Source organism: Drosophila ananassae, chromosome 3L, assembly GCF_017639315.1.
Source record: "Drosophila ananassae strain 14024-0371.13 chromosome 3L, ASM1763931v2, whole genome shotgun sequence".
Lineage (NCBI taxonomy): Eukaryota > Metazoa > Arthropoda > Insecta > Diptera > Drosophilidae > Drosophila > Drosophila ananassae.
The window spans coordinates 9,861,237-9,875,313 of record NC_057929.1 but is presented as its reverse complement, the minus strand read 5'-3'; the positions used below and the strand labels follow the sequence as shown (position 1 = coordinate 9,875,313).

The following is a 14,077-nucleotide window of genomic DNA, read 5'->3' as shown; positions in this document are numbered from 1 at the left end:
CCCGCAAGAAAGGATCGACCGAACCAGGATCGGGCCGGGGATCGCCGTCTACATAATTTGGTAGTTAGCGCGAATTCCATTATTCTTGGACATGAGGTATCGTCCTGGAAGTTGTGTCTTCCCTTAGCATAATTTATGGTGACTGTACCAAAGGGCTACCGTAGTTTAGTGGACAACCTCAGACTTGAGACCACCTGTTGAAATGGCAGTAAACTAAATAAATGAAGGACATACTCTTTAGTCCTTACTTAACTATATATGTATTTTTTTTCTGTACAACTTTTGATATAAAATCCAAGTAGTCTGTATTTAGTAGGTTTTCACAGAAAATATTAAACATTTCTCTTAGATGAATTCCTGTAAGAAAGTATTATCAAGTTCCTAATTAAATAACACACATCCTACTCTAACCAATGAAGACGAAATGAAACCCGATGATTTCTTACAAGTTGTTCTTTTGGCACTAATATCAGTATTTGTGAGATTTTAATATTTTTATTTACGATTTTGAGTGATCTATATTTTTGAATTAATATACAGACTCTAAAGGTGCGCCAGTTCGTAGCTATGCCGATTTCTGGATTGGAAGTGGAGCCTCCAGAAAATAATGTGACAGACGAGGAGGCAGGAAGAGCTGCCCGATGGATATTTAAGTCGTCGTCGCCTCCGCCGTCAGAAACCAAAAGTCCAGAGAAGAAAGTGTCGGCTTTGCCATCCATGGAGACCATGGAAGCACCGGCCGGGTTCCAGGTGTTTGGGCCAAAACTGCGTAATCGGGGAAGGCACACAAAGGTACCATCTTCGACAGCCACGACCAATAATCATGTAAGATTTTATGCTGAACCTCAAGACGACTCCGACTCCATCGACTCCAGCGACTCAAACGTCGGTGGAGGCGGGGGAAGCAGTGATTCAGAATCCTTATCTGAACCGCTCAAGGAGTTGACCATCAAAGTTCCGAAATTCGATACCGACGAATACGGCGGTCGAGTGTACAATCCCTGGGGCGTTACTTTTGGCAGTCTTAATCTAGACACTCGATTTCGCGATGCCCAATTCGATATGCCGCGGATGTCGATGGAGATGAATCCGGTGACCAACTACTATCCAGATTCTGGAAATATGAGCACCGTCTGTGCCAACGCATCCACCGTCTACAACGAGATCAAGGTCGAAAAGTGGCTGGTGCGGCACATCTACAACAAGAGGAAGAAGGAGCGCGCCTTCTTCATGGCCTTCCGCCGGGAAATCTACGACATGGCCAATTCAGAGGAGTGTCACACCGAGGAGCTGGACGACTGGCTGGCCTACCAGGAGTGCGCCCTGCGACGTAACCAGCGCATGGAGTACTACATCCCAGAGTATCCGCGCCAGCAAATCGCCTTCAACTAGTCATGGAAAGGTATATGTATCTTCCAGTCAATAACACAAATTTTATGTGCAATTTTATCATATCATGGACATCGGTGTTAATCGTAATGACAAATTTTTAAATAAATTTATTTGTATCTTGGTCATCGGATATGATTTAGCATGGTTTTGAAAAATATTGAAAAATATTTCGATCCACAAAACTTTTAAGGTATTCCCAAGAATCGAACGAGAATTGGCCAAGATATAGACACGGATTGGGACCACATACGGAAATCCACGATTTTGCTAGGGGTCTCCCCACACAAAAAATCGAAAAATATTGAAAAAATATTTCGCTCCAGGATTTTGATGCAGATCGATGGAGAATCGATCCACAAAACTTTTAAGGTATTCCTTTTAAGAATCGGGTGAGAATTGGCCAAGATATAGACATGGAATGGGGCCACATACAGAAATCCACGATTTTGCAAGGGGTCCACACACAAAAAATCGAAAAATATTGAAAAAATATTTCACTCCAGGATTTTGATGCAGATCGATGGAGAATCGATCCACAAAACTTTTAAGGTATTCCTTTTAAGAATCGGGTGAGAATTGGCCAAGATATAGACATGGAATGGGGCCACTTACGGAAATCCACGATTTTGGAGAATCGATCCACAAAACTTTTAAGGTATTCCTTTTAAGAATCGGGTGAGAATTGGCCAAGATATAGACATGGAATGGGGCCACATACAGAAATCCATGATTTTGCAAGGGGTCCACACACAAAAAATCGAAAAATATTGAAAAAATATTTCGCTCCAGGATTTTGATGCAGATCGATGGAGAATCGATCCACAAAACTTTTAAGGTATTCCTTTTAAGAATCGGACAAGAATTGGGCAAGATATAGACATGGAATGGGGCCACATACGGAAATCCACGATTTTGGAAGGGGTCCCCACACAAAAAATCGAAAAATATTGAAAAAATATTTCACTCCAGGATTTTGATGCAGATCGATGGAGAATCGATCCACAAAACTTTTAAGGTATTCCTTTTAAGAATCGGGTGAGAATTGGCCAAGATATAGACATGGAATGGGGCTACATACAGAAATCCACGATTTTGCAAGGGGTCTCCCCACAAAAAATCGAAAAATATTGAAAAAATATTTCGCTCCAGGATTTTGATGCAGATCGATGGGGAATCTATCCACAAAACTTTTAGGGTTTTCCTTTTAAGAATGGGGCGAGAATTGGCCAAGATATAGACATGGAATGGGGCCACATACGGAAATCCACGATTTTGCAAGGGGTCCCCACACAAAAAATCGAAAAATATTGAAAAAATATTTCGCACCAGGATTTTGATGCAGATCGATGGGGAATCGATCCACAAAACTTTTAAGGTATTCCTTTTAAGAATCGGGTGAGAATTGGCCAAGATATAGACATGGAATGGGGCCACATACAGAAATCCACGATTTTGCAAGGGGTCTCCCCACAAAAAATCGAAAAATATTGAAAAAATATTTCGCTCCAGGATTTTGATGCAGATCGATGGGGAATCTATCCACAAAACTTTTAGGGTTTTCCTTTTAAGAATGGGGCGAGAATTGGCCAAGATATAGACATGGAATGGGGCCACATACGGAAATCCACGATTTTGCAAGGGGTCCCCACACAAAAAATCGAAAAATATTGAAAAAATATTTCGCACCAGGATTTTGATGCAGATCGATGGGGAATCGATCCACAAAACTTTCAAGGTATTCCTTTTAAGAATCGGACGAGAATTGGCCAAGATATAGATATGGATTAGGGAAAACCTGTATTTTGAAAGGATCTCCCCACAAATATTGGACAAATTTCGATCGAACGTTTGGATCCAATGTTTTGGTGAAGATTTAGAGAGATAATATATTCCACCCGAGTAATAAAAACAATAAATTCCTTTTTTAGCTTTCGCTGTTGTTTTTTTCGGTTTTATTTGGTAAAATTAAATCAATATTTTCATTTCATTTATATGGTTTTTGTTGTTACCTTTTTTCAGATATCTTTTCTTAGAAAAACGAACAAAATTGTTTCAAATTTTCAGCGTTGTACAACTAGAAGGAGAAGAAAACAAATGTTGAAAACAAGATGATATAAAATGATAAAAAAAGAATTCTAAGTTCGTAAGTAATATTTGCTGCAGGTGATCTCAAGGATGTTGGATGTACTCCGGTCTCACCCGTTCATCCTTCTCTCTTAATCTTCAACTTTTTCCGTATCTGATCTATTACTCCACCTTCATCTTCTACGCACTCCTCAAACCAGCTGTGGGGAAGTAAAAAAGATGTACAACAATATTATTAAGACAAATTGTAGAGAAAATGCTTTCTCTGCCGCTGAACGGTGGCTTAAGGTTTTTTTGTTCCTTTTTTTGATGAAGATTCTTAATGTCCATATGCGGATTTGTTTGGTTTTTCATTAGACAATTGTAAAGAATGGTTAAAATAACTTCTTTAAAGAGCTGTATGTTAGAAACCTGTAGGCAAATAAAAGCAAGCAATTAGATTTTTGTGTTTCGTAAAATTATCGTCACAAACTCACCGCTTTTTATAAAATATTGTGGGCTTCTAATTTCTTGGCATCAATGCCGTGAAAATCAATGAGAAGAGAATAACTATGATAACTAATCCTTAAATGGTATGTGCTATAGCTTTTTACACTGCAAAGACATATAAATTTTTAATAGTATTTATATTATAATTGTATCTAAAGTTAATTTTATTTGAAGATTAAATAAAAAACATATGAGAGGCCACAAGCTATAGATTTCTTATTCAAAGATGACTTTATTTTTCTTAAAAACTTTTTATAAAGCTACAAATAATAAGATATCTGAATCAGTCAGTTATAGACCACTTTCCAAAATAATTCCAATATATATTTTTTTTTAAACAATCCCCAAGCTGAAATTTTAATGATCTAAGAAGATAATCTACTCGATATATCTCCAAGATCAACGAAAACCTTCTATTTTTGAATAAAATCTAATGCCAAAAAAATACTTTCTGTAAAAAAAATTTTGAAAATAAAAATACCAAAAGTTTCGGGTTTTTTGTTTTTTTCTTTTTTTCAAAAAGTTTATTTTTTATATTCATTTATTGAGCTTAGTCTCGGGCTGTGTAAATTGGATTTTAAAACTTTTTAAAACTAAAAATAAATGGTCTTCTTTTTAGATCATATTCCCATCGCTTGGGAAATACTGATTATAGAATATAGAATACTATAGTAAGATTAAGTAGAATGACAACTTAAGAATACAAAAACAGTCTCGTGTCAAAAGGAAGTTGGAGTTAAAGAATGAGAGTACGAGAACGATTCAAAAACATGTAAGCAACTTACAAGAAATTGTCGGTGCCGATGGTGCGGCTGTAGCAGCTACAGGGACCGATGGTTTAGGTGTACTAGTTGTCGCTGATGTGGCCGCGGATCTGGTGGTCGCTGTTGGTTGCTGGTTGGGTGTCAAATGTGGTTGTTGGTTGTCATCATCATCATCATCAATGTAATAGATTTTGTTAAAATCATTGGCGCCGCCGCTGCCGCCTCCACTGCTACCGCCACCGCCACTGCCGCCGCCACCGCTGCTAACCGCACCGTTGTTATTATGATGGTTGCCATGAACAACATTACTGCTGCTGATCGCTGTTGCTAGGGTTGTTGTCGTAGTCATCGTCGTATGCTGCTGCTGCTTGCGCTTGTGTCCGGTTATGCTTAAAGCCGCCGTTAAACTGGAAGCCGCATGCAGAATCGAGCGCTGGTTAAAAATGCTATTAGAGGCGGCCGCCGCAGCCGCATTGTTGTTCTTTCGGAACTTCTGATTCTGATGATGATGATGATGGGGCGAGGGCGAGGGCTGGGGCTGGGGTGGCGGTTGCTGTTGCGCCGGCGGCGGATGCAATGTTGGCGGTTGTCACGAACATGCCACCTCCGTTGTGGCTGTGTTGCTGTTGTTGTTGCCATTATTGCTGCCGTTGTTGTGCGACGGCGCATCCTCAGAGGTGTCCATTTCGGAACCATTCTTTCCCGAACTCTTAAAATTTGGGGCATTCATTTGTGCCGCTGTCGGCGTGGTGGGCGTCCCAGCTCCCAGATCACTGGAGGCATTTGAATTTTCCTCCGTGAGCTAACCATAAGATTGTTATAAACATAGCTTCCTTTTTTTAGATTGCATGTTATTTACCGATTCGCTGAGCCTGTGTATCTTAGCACCGCTGTCCCGGCCGCGATTGCCGCTCGACTGTTGACCCGACGGCAGGGAATCCTGGGACTGAGCCAGCTCCGTGGATAGCCGCTTGCGATTCGCCAAGAGCGTGTTGTTGAAGTTGTTGTGGCTCTCCATGGACTTGCGTTCGCGCTTGAGGAAATCGGCGTCCAGGTAGAGCGACAGCTGCTTGCGTTTCACATGCCGAGCGTCGATGGTCATTCCCTCCTTGAGCATTTTGATGTTTACCTGAAATGGAAATTATTGGATTAGTAACTAGTAATAAATCCTGGATTTTTGCAATCACTTACCCCATGCATCATCACGTGCTCCGTAAAGTTTTGTATGCTCTCCGTGAGATCGACGTTTAGGTTTTCCGAACGCTCGAACTCCAGGCCGATGAACCACATGGAACAGAAGGGTGCTGATGTCACCGAGGACTGGCTGCCCTGCGACTGTTTCAGGTCGTCCTCGTTGCCACTATTATTTTGCGAACTGTTAGCACTCTGACCCTTCTTGAACTCAAAGCACTTGGGATTAACGTGCGCCAGGGCAATGTGAGGATTACGCTCCAGATTACCAATCAGGAGACGCACCTTTGACTCAACGAGTCCGCACCACTCCAGATGATCGTCCGCAGTTTGTGAGTTCACCAATAAAACAATAAAGTGGCGATATCTGTAAAAGAAACTGGGCGCCTCGAAAAGACGATCCCACGGAATTCGTCCGAGCATAATCTCGTCCGTAATGTTCATGCCGCGATTGAACTCGGTCAATATGACCTTCTTGGTGGATTCCGACACGTTGAATGTGGAATTTTGTTGCGGGTATGCTGGCGTGATGATGGGCATCAGATGATAGCGATCCGAAGCGTTGACACGCGGATCCCAGACCTGCAAAAGAAACCACACATCAGATTAGTGGGACGGTTAATCCTGATGGATAATAGTTACTTACTTGAAATCTCAGATTAACGTTGTCGGGATGCTTTAGCAGCACGGGATTAGGCCACTTCCAGCGGGAGAAAACCAAGAAAAACTTATGCACCAGGGTGGCGGCAGCTGCGTTCGGGTACAACTGGCAGGTCCTGGCTACCAGCATAGCCCAGGTAACGCCGCCAAAGTATCCCAAGGAATTTGAGTAGATGCCATGCTCTGAAAAGATAAAAATTAGATTCACACTAAAAATGTAAAATTTAAAGTGTGAAAAACTTACTCTTTGCCCACAATTTAATGGTGCGCAAGGCCAGGCGGAAATTCTCAATATTCGGCACCAATGCCAGGATCTCGTCGGTGACGCGGCAACCATTGAGACTGCGCACCGAACGGTGGTCGAGATTTCTTAGCAAATTATCGTCGCGCAGATCGAAATCATCGGGTATCTCTTTGAGGGATAGCCGGGCAAACAGCAAATCGATCTCGATGCCATCAAAGTTCATTTTGATGACCGGCACGAAGGCCTCTTCGACAGAGCGGCACTCGGTGACCTCTGGCTGCTTTTTGAGCACCTCAAAGAAGCTCTGAAAGTAGTCGGTACGCTCGATGTTGCGCGGAGCTACGCATAGAGCGTCAATATCGGCGCCCTTGTGATGGACACCCAATCGGTATGAACCGAAGGTATAGATCTTTCCACCGAGCTTCTCGGCGGCCGATTCTGGCATATTCTTGCTAACAGAGATCTCCTTGACCCACTGTTTCACCAGTGTGTTGAGCTTGGCCAGGATCTCCATGCGGTGGTTAAGCTCGTCCTGGCTCTCGAACACATTGTATGGTTCCAGGGAGCCGCGCAGCTCCTCTGTACGCTGCAGATCCTCTGGCCGGGGCTCGGCTAGACTGATCGCCGATGTCATGCCCAGCTGTTTGGTGGCGGGCGGACCGCCGGAGGTAGAGTTTCCATTGTGCTGGTGCTGCTGGCGGTGAGTTGGTTCGGAATTCCACATGGTGTCTGCTGTCTGTAGAGCTTAAAGTTAGATACTGGAACGGATAGGGAGTTAGTAATTGACTAATTGGCGGAATGGCACTTGTCACTCACCTAACTAGGCTTAAAACGTAGGTAGGTATTACAATTAAGTTGCTCTCCGAGAAGCCAATATGGAATTGGGCGCCCTGATGGCTTCTGTCAATCGGCTGCGCTTAATAAAATGCTGCAAAAAGAGACAACGATGAGAACGAATGAGTAAACAGTTAATGACTGAATGCAATTTGTAATGTGCGATAAGATATATTCTTTACCCGAACAGAAAAAAAACATAAGAGATGTGGGTTGCGAATGGTCACACTGGTCACGCGCTCGCCTTTGGGCGATATAAACAAATGCGTAAAACAATTAACGGAATAGCGGGTGGCAGGAGGAGGAGGTGAGATCTTTCTCGGTGTGTGCAAAAGTGCAGACTGATTGTGAAAATGACAAACATAAACAAAGAGAGCTAATTCAAACAGAAATCGGATGAGTCCGCTCGCAGGTAAACGCGCTTACGCTCACGCTCACGCACACCTACACGCATACATACACGCACACACATACATATATAACGGGGATTGGGAAACTTTTATTGCTTGGAATGTTTTGCTTACCTGCGCAGCGTCTTCTCTTTAATTATGGGCTTCTCCAGATGATCCTCTTCGCGATGTTGCCTCAAATAAATTGAAAGCTGGCCGTTGCTTTGCCTGAGAGTGGCATGTGTGTTTGTATGTATATATGTGTGTATCCGTCCGCTGCACTCGCCGAACACATACATATGCGAGCGTGAGCATGTATGTGGGTAGGTATGTTAGAATTTGGCAGCCTAGAATGGCCCATTCATTTGTGATTAGTGCTCCGGTTTTCGCTTTCTGCTACTTTCTTCTAATTTGCGTCTCGCTTCTTTCACATTTCACGTTTTACGTCTTCTCGCCCTCTCTCCCTCTCCCCAATTACAGCGGTTCTCCCGTTTTATGCTACGTGACGTGCCGTGCTGCTGCTGCTCTGCTGACAAACTGACGCATACACGCACACGATGGCTAATATGCTACTGGCCAAAACAGAATCACCAAATCACATATCTACAGCGCCACAAGTGCCCTTTGCAAGCAAATAAATTGGCTTATCGCAGTGCCAGGTTTAGATAATAATTTAGGCAATCAATGCCTTGTTTTTGGCAACGCGTAAAAACGAAAACAAATTGCGATTTCGACGCCGGCGAGTGTTGCTAAATTACAGAAAGAAACTTTTTCCAGGGGATGGCAACTGTGTAGGGATGAAACGTGGTACTCACGACTATCGAGGGAAAAAGGACTATTCTCAGCGAGCCGGTCTTGGCCGTAATTTTAATCAGAATAAGCAATATCTATAAATATGTTTAAATGCATAATGTATTTCAAATAAATATGAATTAAATTTAAAAGCTCTACCGTTGTTTTAAAGTATTTTCCAACACCGGAGACAGCGTAGTTGCCAGACTGCGTTGTTCCAATGTGACCCATTATTGAAACGACAGAAAGACCTCCATTTCTGGAGCCAGAGTTTTTTTTGGGGACCCCCACCATCTGACAACAGGGATTCTGTTTACTTGTGGGAAAATGAAGAAAATCCAACCAAAAACGCCGGAAAATGTAACGCACCCGGCCCGCACCTAGCTGCAGACCCACCATGATACCCTGGATGCGCCAGAAGTTTAATGAGAAGCGGTCAAAATGGCTGGCACGGAGTAAACGAGGCGGCAGTGGGTCTCCGGCCGAGCGCAGTCCGAGGAGCAGCACCCAGAGTCACAGCCACCGGACCACAGATGCCAGCGACACGGAGAGTATTAGTGGATCCTCGCTGAATGTCCACACCGCCGAGTCCGAGACGCAGACCGATCTTGCCAGCAACCACCATTCGAGACCTTTGGTGGGCGGCGGGGGCTGTGTGCTGCGAACTCCATCGCCTGCCCGCCGGCGTAGAATACAGCTGGAGCTGCAGTTGAAGCGCCAGGAGGAACAGCAGCAGCAGGCGCTCCAGGACCCCGACTCACCCACACCCACTCAGCATCAGCAGGCCCATGCGTAAGTTGTCAGGCGATCGAATTATTTTGAGTTCTTTCATGTGCCCAAACGAAAATACCTTTCTTTTTTCGAAATTCTCCGTTGGATCCGCACACTCATCGCCTGTCCCCAAAACAAACTATGCAAAAACTGCGCAGTTTGTTCCTCAGGTAAGTTGCCAGCATAGTCTGCCTGAAAATGAAACTATATTGAAGAATCCTTATCAGGAAATCTGGTCATTCCCACCGCAACACCTCAACGCCTGGCGAAGGCGACGATACCAGCAAGCCAGGTGAATCCATCATGGTGCGGGTGATCTGCCCCAGTTCCCGAGTGTTGATCTTCAAGACGGATGTCAACAAGCGACTGAACGAGCTAAAGAGCGAGGTTATCCTGGAACTGAGCGACGATCCAGACTCTATACAGCTCTTTGCGCCCGATGTAAGACACCTGAATCCACGGTATCGTCTATACCGGGCGGAATACTTTGGCGGCGAGCTGAACGAATCGGACACGCTGGCCGCACTGAGGGTGCGCAACAATGAGACTTTCATCCTGTCCCCGAGACGCAACACACTACCACAAACGGTTTCGCGCATTCGCGAGGTTCCTGGGCCCAATGAGCAGCTGGTGGAGAGCGCCACTCGTTATGTTCCCGTCAGTACTAACCCACTACCCACCATTGACATCAACGAGATCTTTCAGCAGTCGAATGTGAGCCCTTGTTTACTTTCTCCCGATGATTGTTTACATCTTAGTCTATTTTTAGATTCAATATGATGTTCGCAAGGTGCTTATTTCTTTGGCTCAGGCCTCGGCGGCGGTTATAGGAGCCGGTCCGTTTGCTCCTCGCCTGATAGCGATGCTGAAGCAGCGGCTGATCAATCGGCGCAACCAGCAGGCAGACACGCTGCAGTGCCTTGTGGACATGGGCTTCAAACGCGAGCTGGCCGCATTTGCCCTAAAGGCCAACAATGGCATCTACTCCACCACCATGGAATGGCTGATACAGAACCAGAACGAAGAACACCTGCAGGATCTGCCGGCTATGAGCACGCAACACAGTCTATCTTCCATTTCGCCATCTACGATCATCACAAACAATGTAAATAATAATTCATTTTATGCATTTCGCTTAAATTCATTTTGTTTTTCTTTAAAGGAAGTCATTGAGAACACGGCCGCCTTGATGGAAATTGTGCGCATCTATAGCCATCGCGACTCACCGCCCAGCGATGAGATTGTGGAGTCGCTGACTGAAATGGGATTCGAGGAGGCGGCGGTGCTGGCGGCGCTTAAGAAAACGGGCAACAACAAGGCCTCCGCCTGCGAGTGGTTGTGCGACAATCGCTCGGGTAGCGTGATCGAGCTTCGCGAAGGTTTGGCGCCAGACTCGCCAATCCTAAAGGCCATCCTGGAAATGCCACAGGTTCAGATGACCCTCAGCAACCCGAAGACTTTTTTGGGTAATGACATATCCTCCTTCTTGAATAAGTGGGGAATACATTGTTGTTTATTTGTAGCATTTCTGGGCATATTGGAGAACGAGCATGCGATACGCGTATGGCGCGGCGATAACGACACCACCTCGGTCATCACACATATCCTGCAAAAGTACCATGAGGAGAAGCATGTGCTGGGCATCAATCAGTTCTACACGAACCGCTGGTGAACGGCGCTGCTAAGTGGCTTTATTATGAGATTAACCAAATTATATTTATACATATATATATGCGCGATAACACGGCCCGATGTGTATCGCTGTGTAGCTTGGTCCATTTTGGGGCCCGCCCATTTCACATTACATACCCGTATGTGTGTGTTGTGTCTGTGTGTGCGAGTGCGAGTGCGAGTCCTTGTGCCCGGATGTAAAGAGTATTTTTGTAGCCAAAAAAAGAAATATGATTGTAAACTGCACAAAGCCAAAGATGCAATCGCTTCGCCATGAGCACGCGACTGCACCTTACAAACGCTTACCGATCAGTACGAATTGCATTATATATACACATAAATATATATATAATTATATACATAAATAGGAGCTATAGTTCTAGTCAGATCCCCAATCCAATCCTATACTAGGCTAAATAATTAATCTATTCAATTAGCTATATTCTCTACTCGAATCGAATCTCGCACTACGATTAGATAATTTCTCATTCTGCATCCCACAGATACAAGATACAAATAAAAATTCATTCAGATTATTAGCGAGCGTGAGAACCTGTGAGGTGATCTACATAAGTGCGTTGTAACTCAGGTTGTTGAGGAAGAAGAGAGAGCCTGAAGAGCCGTCAATACTGAAATTAAAGTATTATTTTGTAAACCGAATATTCTATTTGCATAGTTTTTAAACAAGGGAAATAAAACAATTAGTTTTTGATACAAAAACAATCTATTTACTTGCCATACTATCTATTAGACAAGGGGGTTTTCTTTTCTTCCAAATCCCCTATGACTCAAAGCTTACACTACGTATGAGTAATATTTGCAGAAACTTTTCATCGCGTTGTGAGTCAGAAGATAAGTCAGTTGCCATTCATCCGGAAAGCCAGGAAGCATATGTACATATGTAAATACCAAACTGCACTCATTACTCTTGGCCGTAATTTGTACAAATTGAATAGCTTTGCTGTCTCTGGCATTGCTCTCTTGCCACACATCACCCGCGGCAGCAAAACAGCATGGAATTATTTTGTATTGCACTTTTAATGCATTACAATTAATTTTCCATGCGGCCGCACATTTTTCAATTCATTATTTCAGCTGCAACATGGTGGGGTAAACAAAAAACATTGCAACAAATCTATTATATTCAATTGTTGCACATTCCCACTTCTATTCTAACATACTCGTATGTTTTTAATTTATGTTAAGCGCGTTTATTAAGTGGTTGTTGTAGCGGTTATGTAGCCATGAGATACTTTTGCTGGCTGGTGGCTTTTAATTAATATTTGCGCGTAATATTTGAGTTTTTAGGATAAATAGAAAACAAGCCGAGAGAGAGAAAATTATTTATGGTCAGCTCGAGGTCTCGTTTTAATAAATGTTTGCGGTTGCATGTTGCAGTTGCTGCAAAGGATATGGATATATGTATATGCGAACAAAGTATCTACAAGCTACACAAGCTTTGCCTAATGGCCCCTGGCGATGCAAATCTATCTCTAAAAATTGATGACGCATGCAGCGGCGAGGACGGAATGAAGGATAATAAATCATCTGGACCTGGACCCCTTGGTAAGAGCTCCAGGCGTCGCTTCCGAAAGTGGCCAAGGCAAATGAGTTTTTGATAATATCAAGAGACGAAATGCATTGACAAGGACGACGGCAACTAATCCCTCCCCCCAGGACAAGACCAGATATCTCAACTCCAGCTGGAGATTCTTCCAGGGGGCGACGTCCCAACCCTTAATAATCTGGGAGCAGCGTGTGGCTTTCGCAATTTCCGTTGCATATTTGCAGGCGCCACAAATTTATGAACAGGATAATGGCGAACACCACCCACATCCTCCCCCAAAAAATAGAAAATCGAAACAATGCCGGAATAGGATTTCGCAACGACATCGTGGAATAGAAAAAGCTGTAGATGCTGCTACAAAATTCCCCCAATTTGTATGAAAATGAAAATGTTTTGTCATTTCGCATTCAATGATTTAAAATTCCTGTCGCATGCGATTTTGGCGAGCTTTCCATGTTTATATTTGCCATTAAAGGCTGTCTTGAATGGGGCTCCTAAAAAAATGCATATAATATGCATTAATAGCTCCCCATTCTCATCATCTCGGCCAGAATCGAATGGATGATAATAAAATATTAAAATTGGGGAAATACATAAGACGTGAGACCATTGTGTTGTAGCTGCGGGGGAAGAAATAAATGGATTTCTAATCCAAAAGAATATTTTTTTTATATAGGTCTTGGATAAGAGAATTTAAGGAAAGGATCTCTGTTTTATTTACTTTATTTTCCACTTAACTTAATAAATAAAATCCAAAATCTTAACCTTTTTAATTAAACACACCCATTAAATCCCATCCCAATCTGATAATAGTTGTTGATGGAAAGACCCTCTTACTGGGCATTTGGTATTCAAGCAACATCGCCAGTCCATATCGTATGAAAACGAGGGTTATCTCCACAAAACCTCAGTCCAATTAACCATTTAAAAGCAAATCGAACTCCCTCATTAGCAAACATTGCCCAATTCCTACCCTCGTCGCAAATATTTCATTTATATGCCATAAATACTTGTATGAAACTTTCAACGCGACATGAAAATTAAACGAAATGTGTGGGTGGATGGGTGGTTGTGTGTCCTATCCCCCAAAAAACTTTTATCCAGCATATAGCATATAGTATGGTATAGTATACCCCCTTCTACACCCATAGGATCGTTTGTCTTTACGGGAAAGAAATAAAAATTCTGCTTTAACGCATGAAATCACACAAAGATACTAAAAATTTGA

The 14,077-nt window shown here is 43.2% G+C and overlaps 3 protein-coding genes and 1 long non-coding RNA gene across 4 annotated transcripts; 3 read left to right on the top strand and 1 right to left on the bottom strand.

Annotated features, from left to right (window-relative positions):
- Positions 1-292: 292 nt before the first annotated feature.
- On the top strand, positions 293-1,522 carry LOC6502522. The gene is made up of 2 exons (XM_001960008.4): positions 293-478; positions 541-1,522. The coding sequence occupies exons 1-2, from the start codon at positions 425-427 to the stop codon at positions 1,390-1,392; spliced, it is 906 nt and encodes a 301-aa protein (XP_001960044.2). The 5' UTR covers positions 293-424; the 3' UTR covers positions 1,393-1,522.
- Positions 1,523-3,601: 2,079 nt separating this feature from the next.
- Positions 3,602-8,831, bottom strand: LOC6496015 (poly(A) polymerase beta). Its single transcript, XM_032450214.2, is given in 9 exon segments — positions 3,602-3,888; positions 3,954-4,071; positions 4,752-5,532; positions 5,590-5,859; positions 5,922-6,503; positions 6,568-6,764; positions 6,826-7,583; positions 7,642-7,753; positions 8,184-8,831. Coding segments are annotated over 6 exon segments (2,559 nt in total). The 5' UTR covers positions 7,550-7,583; positions 7,642-7,753; positions 8,184-8,831; the 3' UTR covers positions 3,602-3,888; positions 3,954-4,066.
- LOC123257228 lies at positions 7,842-8,992 on the top strand. The gene is made up of 2 exons (XR_006507238.1): positions 7,842-8,071; positions 8,826-8,992. It is a non-coding gene; the product is annotated as an uncharacterized LOC123257228 (long non-coding RNA).
- A 91-nt stretch (positions 8,993-9,083) lies between these two features.
- LOC6494595 (ubiquitin-associated domain-containing protein 1) lies at positions 9,084-11,996 on the top strand. Its single transcript, XM_001960006.4, has 6 exons — positions 9,084-9,632; positions 9,770-9,781; positions 9,839-10,325; positions 10,381-10,716; positions 10,774-11,077; positions 11,135-11,996. Exons 1-6 carry the CDS (start codon positions 9,238-9,240, stop codon positions 11,281-11,283), a joined length of 1,683 nt encoding a protein of 560 aa, XP_001960042.2. The 5' UTR covers positions 9,084-9,237; the 3' UTR covers positions 11,284-11,996.
- Positions 11,997-14,077: the final 2,081 nt, after the last annotated feature.

What these genes read in the sequence shown, in the direction of transcription:
- LOC6502522 (XM_001960008.4), top strand. Translation starts at nt 425, where the DNA reads ATGAAACCCGATGATTTCTTACAAGTTGTTCTTTTGGCACTAATATCA. An exon ending in TGGCACTAATATCAGTATTT is followed by an intron (nt 479 to 540) that starts GTGAGATTTTAA and finishes ATTAATATACAG; the next exon opens with ACTCTAAAGGTGCGCCAGTT.
- LOC6494595 (XM_001960006.4), top strand. Translation starts at nt 9,238, where the DNA reads ATGATACCCTGGATGCGCCAGAAGTTTAATGAGAAGCGGTCAAAATGG. An exon ending in AGATCTTTCAGCAGTCGAAT is followed by an intron (nt 10,326 to 10,380) that starts GTGAGCCCTTGT and finishes GTCTATTTTTAG; the next exon opens with ATTCAATATGATGTTCGCAA. An exon ending in CAACCCGAAGACTTTTTTGG is followed by an intron (nt 11,078 to 11,134) that starts GTAATGACATAT and finishes GTTTATTTGTAG; the next exon opens with CATTTCTGGGCATATTGGAG.